Source organism: Chionomys nivalis, chromosome 2, assembly GCF_950005125.1.
Source record: "Chionomys nivalis chromosome 2, mChiNiv1.1, whole genome shotgun sequence".
In the NCBI taxonomy this organism is placed as follows: Eukaryota; Metazoa; Chordata; class Mammalia; order Rodentia; family Cricetidae; genus Chionomys; species Chionomys nivalis.
The window spans coordinates 5,994,691-6,007,308 of record NC_080087.1 but is presented as its reverse complement, the minus strand read 5'-3'; the positions used below and the strand labels follow the sequence as shown (position 1 = coordinate 6,007,308).

The following is a 12,618-nucleotide window of genomic DNA, read 5'->3' as shown; positions in this document are numbered from 1 at the left end:
TGGAGGCATCTGATGAGAACTGCTTTGGGCTGCAAAAATGTATTTCTGCTTGTTGCTTTCCTCTGTCACAGGAGGCCTGGTGCTGATGTGGGTTTTGAAGCATCGCCTGGCAGCTGGGCTCCTGCTGTTGTAGTGTTCTGTCCTCTGTGACCTGTCTTTTCATTCCCATGCTTGGCTTATGATCAGCAAGTAGCCGCAACAGCTCCAGGAGGCCATAGCATCCGTATTGAAGGGAGAAAGAGGAGGGACGGAGCGAGCAAGTGCTTGTGTCCCTTTGGTGAGGAAAGCGTATTTGAAAGTCCCCTCAAAGCTTACTATCACTTCTTCTTGATAGAACTTGCTCATCTGGCACTTCTGAGTAGATGAAAGGTAGGAAGCAGGCATCTGTGGTTGGGGCGACATAAGAAAGGCTGGGGACCAGGTTTCCTTAGCAGCCACCAGGGTCAGCGAGAGGGTCCAGTAAGTCACGGCTGGTGCAGGCAGGTGTGCTGTCTGCTCACCTTGAGCCTGGGCTGCTAGAGGATGAAAGCCCTGGGAGCATTTGCTGATGCTGAGAGAATGGGAAAGAGGTGAGACTAGACACTCCAAGAAGGTCGGAGATGCAGGGGTCAGTGATGGCCAGTTTGGCACCCAGCTGGGTCTTTAGTCCAGCCCTCTCCGTTAGCCTCATTACGGGGTAAAGCAGAAGAAATGATGACAGCAAATGGTTTGCCTGAGTCCCGCTCCTGGCTAGGATGGGGGCTGGAGCTCCGCCCATGCTAGGAGGTGCTGTCCTTGACTGTACTCAGTGGGCTCTTGTTCACTTGGGGTTCTCCACCAGAGACTTTCAAATGTTCTTGCCACATCAGCATCCACAGCCGAGATGTTCCTCTCTGGTCTCCCTGCAGTGTGGTGTTGTGGCGCTCAGACCTGCCTAGGAACAACCGTTTCTGGCCATTCCATCTTCCTGGACTGGGGATGCCATGTCTGTAGTCTCATTTTGCCAACATTGTGTTTTGACTCCAGAGTATAAGAATCAGTGTTCCTGCCCCGTTGATTTCCCGGAGGAGAGACCAACCTTCCTTCTGTCCACTCCAGCATGTATAAGGGTCTCCACAGAAGTGAAGGGTTGATTTCCCGGAGGAGAGACCAGCCTTCCTTCTGTCCACTCCAGCATGTGTAAGGGTCTCCACAGAAGTGAAGGGTTCCTCGTTAGTTTGGGCCGTAGATGGTGGAACACTCGGGCTCTTGCTGCCTGAGCCTCTGTGCATTTCCACAAGTGTATATTGGCCCTAACCTGGGCCTAACTAAGTGACCTTAGGGGTCAGCTCTTCTCCCTGAGGAGTGAGGTCAGCTGGTCCCTGAGGTCCCTTCTGACTTCACCAGCCCAGGGCTCTGCGTACTCTCTCCCTCATCCAGGGAGACATCCTGGGCCCTCATCTCAAATGTGGAATTCATGCAGCTCATAAAACTGGCCCATCACAGCATCCAGCTCGTTCCTGTGCTTGTCCAACCATGAGCTTTGGGGAACCTGTTATCTCTGGCTTTTGTCATAGACACCTGCTTTTCAGGACACCAGGAAAACATAAGGGCTTCTTGTTAGAAGCTTCAGAACATGGGACATGTCCTTCACGACCACAACGGTGCTTGGGACACAGCCGTCTATTGTTCAACAGCTATCACCTGGGCTGACAGCCAAAAGGGCTTTGGTATTCTGGAGCAGTGTCAGGTCAGAGTCCTGTGTAGAACCTGAGTCGGAGCCAGCATCGGCACCTTACTAACTGCGGCAGGACCACCGTCACATTATGCCCACAGGGTCTCCCGTCGGCATAGACAGACTTTTGCAAAACGCTATGTTCATCTTGTCTCTCTGAGTCCTTGGAGATCTGCCAGACTTGCAGATAAACTGTCTTTAATTCACACATGGATTCTGTACTCAATTCACACCAAGGTTGTCCCTCTTCTCTCTTCACCTGCCAAGAACCTCCTGAATTCTCACCACGATTGCATTTGCTAAATTGCATGAAAATCTCAATTTATTTATTTTCCTTGAATTTTACACACTTTCATTCTGTATAGCCAATGGGCATTAAAGATAGGTAGTTTTAGAAAACCAGAAGAAAGATAATTATATAACATTCTAGTCTTAATGGATTTGTGTGTATTTTGAGATTGCATTTATCGGCTTTAATGGCTTCCAGCAAGGGCTTCAATTCCCTACTAGACTTTTGTCTCACACAGGCAGCTGCAAGTGCAGACTTCTTGCTTCCTGAGAATGTCTTCAAAACTGTTTCTGTTTTGTAGTGTTGGGATAAAACAAAAAGCCCTGGTCCTTTTACACCTCGCAAATTTGGATGGGGGTATTGTTTTGGTGACCTTTCGAACTGATGGCACCCTGAGACGCTGGTCAGAATTTATCTCACCCTAATTCCAGCTAAATGGTAAAAGCCTGTGATCGTCGTCCAGTCAGCTCCACTTTAGAGATTGCAGTTCCTTCAGGCATGTTGACAGATGTCCCCGGAAGCTTTGCTTCACACACTGGCTAGCTCGACTGATGCTGCGGGTAGCACTCGACCAGAGCGGCGAGGTTGCACCCGTGCGATATGGCGGATGCTTCAGTTTAAAAGGAGCTGATTAAGCTGTGCTCAGCAGCCCAGGATGGCCTGTCTGCTTTGGAAACGAGAGAGGAGACAGGCCAGATGTACTCTTCTCTCAGTGCTGGAGAGGCCCCTCTTCTGCTTCATGCACCTCAGCAGACTGGCCCTGCAAACAGTAACCGCATAGTATTTTAATAATTTAACATTTCTTTCTTTTCTTTTTGGGGGGGTGCTGTTTTTAAGGGGAGCAGTCAATATTTGGAGACTCTGAGACACAAGGGCCCACCCCAGCCTTAGGACTTCCCACATGGCAGCAAGCAGTATGCAGGTCTTTTTCCCCACCCTGAGGGCCACACTGGCACCCTGTGACAGGGAACTGCCAGGTGTAACTGACAGACTCGGTCCTGTTTGTACACAGGGCAGGACTCTTCAGGTGAAGACCCAAAGACACTAGTAAAATTTCTCGGGTTCGATGAAGCAGCAAAGCCCACAAAAAATGAGGCTGAGGGTAAACACACGATACTGAGAGGAGACCAGCGGCTCAGCAGGGCTTGTCCCAGGCTCCTGCAGCCTGCACCCCACTCCTAGGACCCCCATCTCTTGGACAGGTGTCCTGGGACCCACCATCATACAAGGGGTCTTGCCGGGAACGGTGGCGAGAGTGGCAAGGACGATTTGGTTCTCGCTGTTGCCTTTGAAGGGAAGGGATCCTGGCTTCTCTGCACTCTGTGGAGAGAGACAAGCATATGAGAGGCCGGAGGAACTTGGTTATCTGGGGCTTCACTTTGGGGTTCATTTCCTGAGCCCCAACATGCTGCACAGTCATTGGTGGTCCAGGCCATCTTCTAGCTTTCCTGGCCTTTCCTCGCCATACTTGTGCAGGTGGTGAAAACAGGGCACAGTGCCATGAAAGACAGACATGAAGTGTCTGTGTGCACAGACACAATCTAGAAGGATCTCCTTCCAATTGCTCTTCATATGCTGGATCAGGGGTCTTCCTGGATCTAACAGTCCTCATTATCGGGGGTTCTGGGGTAGTCTACAGATGACACCCCTCATAGGCACTCAGAGGCCTTGCTGCAGGGGAGCAGCTCCTTTGCTATGACCCTGCCTGGTTTGTGCTTTCTCGCCGTGTAACCGCTAGTGCATAGCTTAACCTCTCTGTGCTTGGTTGCTTATCTGTGAACTGTGAATAACAGTGTGTACCTCAAAGTTGTTAGTGGACTTCGCAGAGACAGGGCAGTGCCTTGCACATAGGAAATGCTGACCTGTGTCATATAGATTGAGTGGGACTATACGGGACCCATGGAGGGGTGCTGTCGTTCAGAGGATTGATTGAGTGGGACTGTACAGGATCCATGGAGGGGTGCTGTTGTTTAGAGGACCGTCTCAGCAGCCAGCCCTCTGTGTTGCCCCCTATATTCCAAGCCGTCCCAGGCCTGAGCCATCCACACCTCACAGCCTTCTCCTCAGCTGGCTGCTGTATTCTGTGCCAGTCGCTTCTGTTCCCATGTGGAAGCCTCCATGTGCCATCCACAACCATATGCAACTGCTGGGTGAAGTGCTGGGCACCCTCAGTACTGCTTGGCATCCTGAGGTCCTGAATACCCAGACATTTCTGTCGGGGCCTCTGGACTGTGGGGAAGGGGACACCAGCCTTGGTGGGGACAGATGAACTGGTGTAGGCTGAGGAGCGAGAACCCGGCCCGTGGCAGAGGCTAGGGAAGATTACTGCCCTGACTGGCTTCCAGAACTATCACCTGTGCCACAAAGGGTCCAGCCCAGACCTAGCATCTGTGCCTGAGAACAGTTATCAAATTCTAGCAGCTCAAAGTGGAGGGTGAAAAAGTGAGAAAATGAGTCAGAGACCCAGGCTAGCCCCCTTACCCATTAGAAAGTGAGTCAGAGACTCAGGCTAGCCCCTTACCCGTGAAAAAGTGAGTCAGAGACTCAGGCTAGCCCCTTACCCGTGAAAAAGTGAGTCAGAGACTCAGGCTAGCCCCCACCCCTGATTCTGGTGCTTGGGGAGACATGGGTCTCACCCTGTAGAATCTTATGAAGCGCATCTGTGCTGCATGGTCTGCTGGGTATGTTCTCCAGTCCTCGGACTTCAGCGCCCCTCCTGAGGGGAGCTTGTCCTGTGTACATTTCTACAGAGATCTGGCTGTGTCTTGCTGCCCCCAATATCAGCAGCTGCAGGAATTGGTTTTCAATCCTCCTTCTTCTCTGCTCTGACTTCCTGCAGGACCAGATGAGTGACAAGGAGCATCAATTCTATTAACCTGCTTCCTGGGCTTTCCAAAGTGGTGGCTCTGTGTTCTTCCCTAACGAGTGGCTGCAGCCTCTCCCAGAGAGTGTCAGGAGCTCTCATGGGAGCATGGGAGCTCAGCAAGGGTTGGATGTGTGAGGAACACAGGCAGCTTGGCTGATGGTCACACGGATGTTGTGACCATGGTGTAGGGCAGCTGCTGAGCCCTGCTCATGGACACCCGGGGGTTCTGGGTCTCTGTTCAGTTCCCTGGTTAGAGGTGATCTGGACAGATGCAGGCATTGTCTCTCCAGGGCCTTGTTCCACTTTCCACAAGCAGAGCTACCAACCACGACTGTGTCTTCACTGACCTTTGATGGCTTCCTCAAACCACACACACAGTTGAACTTGTATTCAGAGTTAGTCAGCTCAGAACCAGCCCTGGGCATCCCTCAGGAGCTTAAATAGACATAGGGCTATCTAATGATAGGGTATACATGTGTGCACACATGTGCGTGTGTGCGCACGTACAAACACACACACATATACACACAGCCCAGCATTCTACATGGCACACAGTTGTCAGGCAAAGGTTGCTAACATCAAGTGGGTGACATTTAAATGGACAGAAAGCACTTTACAACTATAGAGATGTTGTCCAAATAGCATATACGCGATTAAGAACTAGAAAGCAGGGCTCATATTTCCGTCAGTCCTGGGAGGAGGTCTGGGTGGTTACAGCTTAGACACAGATGGTTTGCCGGTCAGGGGAGGAAGGTGTGCCACAGAGCAGAGTGAATTCTGAGTGCTACCAGGAGCATTGCAGGTGGGTTCTGTGCTCTTCTAAAAGGACAACGGAGGATCTAGAAATTAACCATTTTCAAAAATAAAACCAGGGAAGCTCCTTGCAGCAGACCCACTAGGGATTGACTTGCTGGATTTGGGTGTCCACGATGGGTGCATTAGAGGAGGGCATTCTAGTGTGAAGGGGACCTGACTCAACATGAGTAACAAAAGAATCCTTTTTTGGGGTCACATGCGGTCTTGATTCAGTGTCTTGTGCCTTTAATCGAGGACAGAAATCTGGATCCAGAGAAGCACCCTTCAAGATGTCTCTGTGTGAAAAGTGCCCACAGTAATTAGAATGTGTGTCAGTAAGTGTGGTCATCAGAGGTGAAATCTGAATGCCACAGTCCACCGTGTCTGATTGGCACTGAGAAGGCTGCTGCAGAACGATGGAGCCTAGAGAGAGGCACCCCAGATGAGAAAGGCACCTCAGACGAGAGAGGCACCCCAGACGAGAGAGGCACGTGGCCCTACAGCCCTGCATTCCACCTGTCTCTGTCGACTCCAGGGTCTTGTCAGTGCCCATGACAGGAGATGATTTGCAGGCATCCTACTGGAGCAGGAGAGGCTTGAGTGGTGTTTGCTCAAGATCCTATAACGTAGCAGCTCTGGCTCCCACATCAGCACAAGCACATTCCCATCCTCCCCTCCCGGAACTCTGCTCCCTGCTATTTGTCAAATGTGTTCAGTCCAGATAAAAGCAGAGCCAAATCCACAGCAATCTGTTTTAAAATATCTCAGGAGAGGATAAGGCTAGCATGAAGACTAATGACCAGGTTTGTTCTCGAAAGGTCACCACAGCTCTCAAAGCCCGGCTGCAGAGATCTTCCACCATTGCACAGTTTCTGGGCAGTAATCACGACACCAGCTCTTTTGGCTGAGACTGCAAACCCCAAGCTTGGTGCCAGATTCGAACTGCAGCAGAAGAAAATGAGGCCAGGGGAGAGCAACAGAGGAGATTCATAAGCACCCAACACCAGCTTCTCCCTTATAGTTCTTGTAAACCATACTGCAAGCCATATGCATGCAGAGGTTCTTCAAACAGAGGCAAGGCATGCCCCCCTGGACCAGGGAGCAGATGACCAGGGGTCAGAGCATGAGCCATGGGATACGTAGAGATACGTATTGGTTTCTGTCGCTGCTGTGAACAGAGCAGATGACCAGGGGTCAGAGCATGAGCCACGGGATATGGTATGCGTATTGATCTACCCCCAGAGACTCCAGAGGCGGGACCAGTGCCTGACTCCACAGAGGACAGATCACCACCGCATCTCAAGGTGGCCTTGTGCCCTTCATGGTGCCCTGCTCGGAGATATCTTAGGAAGAAAAAAATGCCTCTAGGGCTCCAGGAGCCGAGTAGGCATGGACTCAAGAGGAATGTCTAGTTTTGACTTAGAGCCAGGAGGAAGTTGAGGTGCACCATGTGGTGGTGGGGTCATTCTTTTCCTACCCTGGGACAGAAGCAGACAAGACTCCTGGGATCCTATTTCTAGGTAGCTGAGGCTAGCTCTGTCCCCGACCCACAGCAGCAGAGTCTGGACTCCTTGCCTGCCTTGCAGTCCTGGGGAAACATGAGCTTTGGGCCTTGAACTTTGCTTTTAATTAGTGAACCTTATTTAGAGAAGCATAGTTTAAAGAATTGAGTGGAAACACGGCAGAGTCCCTTGCCCCTCTGCCACACTCAGGTTCATACCAGGTGGATGTGGGGTGTTTTTCAGCTTGTTATCACACTCATGCTGTTCCTCTGGAACTCACCATTCACGTCATGCTAGCTCTGGTGTTGAGTGACATCCCGAATGATGTCACAGTCATGGGCATCCCCCTATCTCCTGCCAATCCCTACTCCTGTTCAGGGCACAACTTAGGATTTTAATATAAACACAGTAAGGGGACAGGTTAGGTAGGCACAATGGATGAGCAAATCAGAGAACCAAGTAGAGACAGTTTGTGGTTCTGGGTGTTGCAAACATGTGACTGTGGCAGCCACCTGCTTCTCTCTGGGCATCCTGACATCCCTATTTCTGGAGCAGGAGGTCTGGGCCCCGACACCTACCTTTCCATTACTGCTTCCACTCTGGCTGCAGCCGCATCACAGCCTTGGAGTCACGTGGGGGCTCCCTGCGTTCCGAGGCCATGGGCAAGTGGGAGATTTCTTCTCACAGAAAGACCATCCCAGGACTCGCCCTGCTGCGTGCTCTCTTGTCTGTCACACAGCTGCAGTCAGAGGTAGCGCATGGCCCGGGGCTTGCACTGACATGGATTCTCTGCTGTGTTGTGACAGGTGCTGGCATTGATGGAGTGGAGGAGATCAAGCGCCATCCTTTCTTTGTCACCATAGACTGGAATGTAAGTTGCTTGCCGAGGTCTCCGCTCTACACGCCAAGTGGCAAGGAGAGGGAGGTAGGGGATGCTGCAGCTACCTGGTGCATGGGGGGGGGGATGCTGCAGCTGCCTGGTGCACACGGCCTCTCTGTCTGCACCAAGAGTCTGGGACAAACACAAACTACTCGCCTGTGGGTGAGCGTGCTCGGGACCCTCAGCACCGCTGATTGGCTTCCAGAGAGGTACAAACTGGTGAGCACCTGCCTGCAGTCCTAAGTCCTCATTAGCACCTCTGCACACCCATTCTCTCGCACCTGCCCAAGCCATACTAATGCCAGCTTCTGCTGAGGCAGAAGGCACCCCAAGGACAGACAGGCTTGCAGAGGTGCTTATATCTAACAGCCTCTGGGCTGTCCTCTCCCTGGTATGCCTCCTGATAGCCATGCTGTGATATACAGCACACACACACACACACACACACACACACACACACACACACACGACTTTCATTTCTGGAGCTGAAGTTAATCACAGAGGATCTTTTAGCAGAATATTGAAACATCAGGCTGGGTGTAGCTCAGTGGCAGAGTACTTGTTCAGCATATGCGAGACCCTGGGTTCTATCCCCAGCATTGGAAAAAGAAAAGAAAAGAAGAAAAGAAAGAATGACTAAAAGAGAAGAGACCGACCCGCAGACTTCTCATTGACAGCAGCTGTCTTCGTGTTACCCCGAGGAATGAATAGCACAGTTTAGCATATGGGGCATGGAAGCCAGGCCTCTGGGGTGGCCTCTGCTCCCTGGTTTTTCTCTGCCAGTGTGGCATTCCCCTGTTAGATTCAAGCCTGCACATTGAGGGCCTCTGTTCCAGGGACTTCCTGGGCTGGGGATGACCAGGATGTGGTAGAGCCTTACCTTGGGGGTCCAGTGATCTCGCTGGAGAGAGAAGCTGGGCACAAATGACCCAGTGCTGGGTCACAAGTTTTGCTGCATAAACGGAGGCCGGAAAGAGGGCGGAGAAAAGTGGGAAAGTAGAGGCAGAAACTGCTCATTCGCTTCCCAACTGCTCAGACCTCAGTAATCACACAGAAACCATATTAATTATAATACTGCTTGGCCTATTAGCTCAGGCTTCTTATTAACTAATTCTTATCATCTTAAATTAACCCATTTCTATTAATCTGTGTATCATCATGAGGCTGTGGCTTACTGGTAAGGGTTCAGCAGGCATATTTCTCCTTCGGTGGCTAAATGGCGTCTCCCTAACTCTGCCTACTCTATCTTTTCTAGCCCGGCTATATTTTGCCCTGCCATAGGCCAAAGCAGCTTTATTCATTATCCAATAAAAGCAACATGCATATAGAAGGACGTCCCACATCAGGAGATCATACCCTAACCTACCTGTTCCCCTCTCTCCTCTGGCCATCTTCCTGGATCTGCCTTTCCCAGGCCCTTTGCTTTATGTTCCCCTCTCAGTCTTCTCTTCAGTGTCACCACAGGACACCTGCCATGGTCTCTGGACCCCAGCCTTGCTCCTCTGCTCCCTTGTCCCATTAGCTTTGAATCTGCCACGTGGCATCACCGGTTTGTGATGAGTGTTGTTCCTTTCTGTCTCTGTCCTCAAATGTGAGCCAAGAGAAATCGGGGCTGTTGACTCAGAAGACTTGACCCAGGCTCCTAAATAGGCCACCAGAAAGATGCTTTTGAGAAAGTGAGGTGGGGTGTAGAGGGGAGGGATGGAGAGAGGGAAGGAGGGGTGAATAAGAGCCCTTGATGAGTGAGGAGGAGCAGCAAGAGGTCAGGGGTGGAATCCCAGAAGTCTCTCTCAGGCCAGGGTGATGTCTGTGAAGGAGCTTCCTCCCAAAACACACACACACACACACACACACACACACACACACACTCCCTTTCTCTGTGGCGTATACTGCTCTCCTTCCAAAGACCCAAAGACCCAGCCAGGTAAGGGAGAGGGAGTTGCTAAGTCAGGGAGGGTGACTTAGCAGGCAGGGAGTTGCCTGAGTGGAGATAGCTGGAGTCTTAGGCTGTACCTGGAAAAAAAGGGAAATGCCCGGTTATGCCCACAGGTGGTAGCTCAGAGGTAGCACCCCTCAGAGGACCTGACTGAGAAGGAATTCTGATGAATGACAATCTAAAGACATCCTAGAGCTGGCAGTGGCCATGTGGGTGTCTGAATTTTCAGGTTTCAGGATCTGAGTTGCAGATGGGACTGGAACCCAGAGTTCTTGCTCTATTTCTGTTGCTGTGCTGAAATATTGGACAAAAAGCAACTTATAGAAGTCAGGCTAGTTTCCCCTCCTAGTTCCAGGGTGCCGCCCATTACTGCTGGGAAGTTGAGACAGTTGGTCTCCCCTCCTAGTTCCAGGGTACCGCCCATTACTGCTGGGAAGTAGAGACAGTTGGTCTCCCCTCCTAGTTCCAGGGTACCGCCCGTTACTGCTGGGATGTTGATGTGGCAGGAACTTGAGACAGTTGGTTACATCATATCTAGCCAAGAGTATGGAGAAAGAGCACAGGCATCCTCCTTGTTTGTGAATAGCTCCGTTTCTCATCTCTTAATACAGTTTAGGACCTCATGCCTAGGGAATGATGCCACCCACAGTGGGCTGAGTCATCCATATCAGTCACTTAAGACAGTCTTCCACAGACACGCCCACAGGCCCACCCAATGTGGACAGTCCCTCATTGAGACTCTGTTCCTATGTTATTCTAGGCTGTATCCACTGGCAATTAAAGCTAACGGTCATAGTGGGACAAAGCTGGACTAGGTCTGTGGGATCCCTTCTGTAGCCGTATGCACCTTCCATAAACTACATCAGGCTCAGAGCTCGCCTTGGCTTCTCTGTCACTGGGGAACAATGACCCTTTGGTGCAAACATAGACACTGGATTCCTGAACTAAGGAGTAGCATTTCTGTATCATTTGAAACTAATTCAGGCTAGAATAATGTGGGGAAGGGCTTTTTATTGTTGTTGTCTGTTTCTTTTGGCATTCAGTTTTATTTCATTTGGCTCCAAAGGGGCCCTTCAGGGTCACCAAGACCACAGATGTTTACTCTCACCCTGTCCTTGCCAGACGGTGCCCTGCAGAGCCTGAAGCAATGGCACCTTCTTTTATCTATGGCTCTGATAAATAGTCCTGCATGGAAGAGGAGCCCAGGAACCTGCTTTCATGTTAATTTTTCTAGCCATAAGCAATGATTGTAGCATGGCTGGATGCGCAGAAGGGAGGTGCCTACAGCATGTTGATGGGAAGAAGCCCTATCCTAGAGAGATGGGGAGATGTCTGGTGCACCCTGGGGTACCTACAGCATGATGATGGGAAGAAGCCCTACCCTAGAGGGATGGGGAGATGTCTGTTGCACCCTGAGGTGCCTATTCAACATTTCAGTGCTGTGTGAGTATCCAGGTGAAAGAAAACAGAAGCAGGGGGAAGGTGAGTAGGAAGAAATGGACCCAGGAGGAAGAAAGGAGGGGCTGTGAATGGCTTCAAAAGAGCCATGTTCAGGCTCAGGGGCTCTTGAGAGACAATGAGGAGGCCTTGCTGGTCTGATCTGTCCTAACCCTCTGTCACAGCTGTCCTTCCTCTGCGTGGTCTAGGTGCTGCCCTTGTGTGGCCACAGCAAGGCCATGAGTAGCCTGACCCCACCATATACACACACACACATGCACACACACACACATATACACACATACGCGCGCGCACACACACACACACTCACCATGCTTCAAGAAGGCTGCGGGCATGTGTGCCCCAGGCTGTTGGACTTAGTTTTGTACTGTCCTGTGCACCTTCTTAGTGTCAGTAGCTCAGATCACTGAAAACCACTGAAGTCCCATGTTCTACAGGACTCTCTTCACCAAGGGATCCCCTTCCACACCCCTTGAAGTGCGGGCATTCAATAGTGACAAAGGAGACATTTGCCACATCAGATCCGGTCTGTGGAGTCTGTCCAAGTGTGGCCTCAGGATGCAGCTGAGAAAACAGCAGCCTATTTATTTTTCTTTCTGTTGCCTTCTGTGACCCCCAAATTGACAGCATATATTTCTGTCTTTTTTAGAGTAAATTCCTGTCATCCACCAGCTGTCCCCTGAGGATCTGGTGACCTGTTGGCACAGAGAGTGTCATCCACCCAGAAGTGAGGGTCACCAGTGTTAGCTGAGGCAGGCGGAGGGTGACAGGGTCTCTGTGGTTTTCCTGCCTTTCCATTTGCCCTCAGCTTCTAGCACATTAGTGCTTGCTCTGGGTCTGCCCCCCAAACACCCATGCTGCTTGCCTAGCTAAGTGAAAAATTACAAGTTAATTATAGACCAGGAAGCTCGTGCAGAGGACGGTGGAGCCGGCAAATGTAAGCTATGTTTGCTTTTCCCCCGGTGGCTGAAGCAATGCTGAGAACTCAGGATTAGCACAAACCCAAAATAAACATAAAAGGTGACCTCACAGGCTCAGCAAACCAGTCCAGACTGGCATCCAGCCAGCCGACTTCTAGCAAGCAAACCCAGGGCGGGCAAAATGGCACTTGGACGGGCAGAGAACAATACTTCACCTGATTCAGCCCCAGGGTGGTAGGTTCCTGCCAAATTGCTTCTTTCCAGGCCACTGTCCGAGGC

At 51.1% G+C, this 12,618-nt stretch overlaps 1 protein-coding gene across 4 annotated transcripts in view; it reads left to right on the top strand.

Moving 5' to 3' along the window:
* Rps6ka2 (ribosomal protein S6 kinase A2) overlaps nt 1–12,618 on the top strand; it is a 252,979-nt gene that overhangs the window by 212,327 nt on the left and 28,034 nt on the right. For all 4 annotated transcript variants that reach the window (XM_057761330.1, XM_057761333.1, XM_057761332.1 and 1 more), the window contains one exon: nt 7,952–8,016. In XM_057761330.1, coding sequence (XP_057617313.1) covers nt 7,952–8,016 — 65 coding nt within the window. The remainder of the gene's footprint in view (nt 1–7,951; nt 8,017–12,618) is intronic.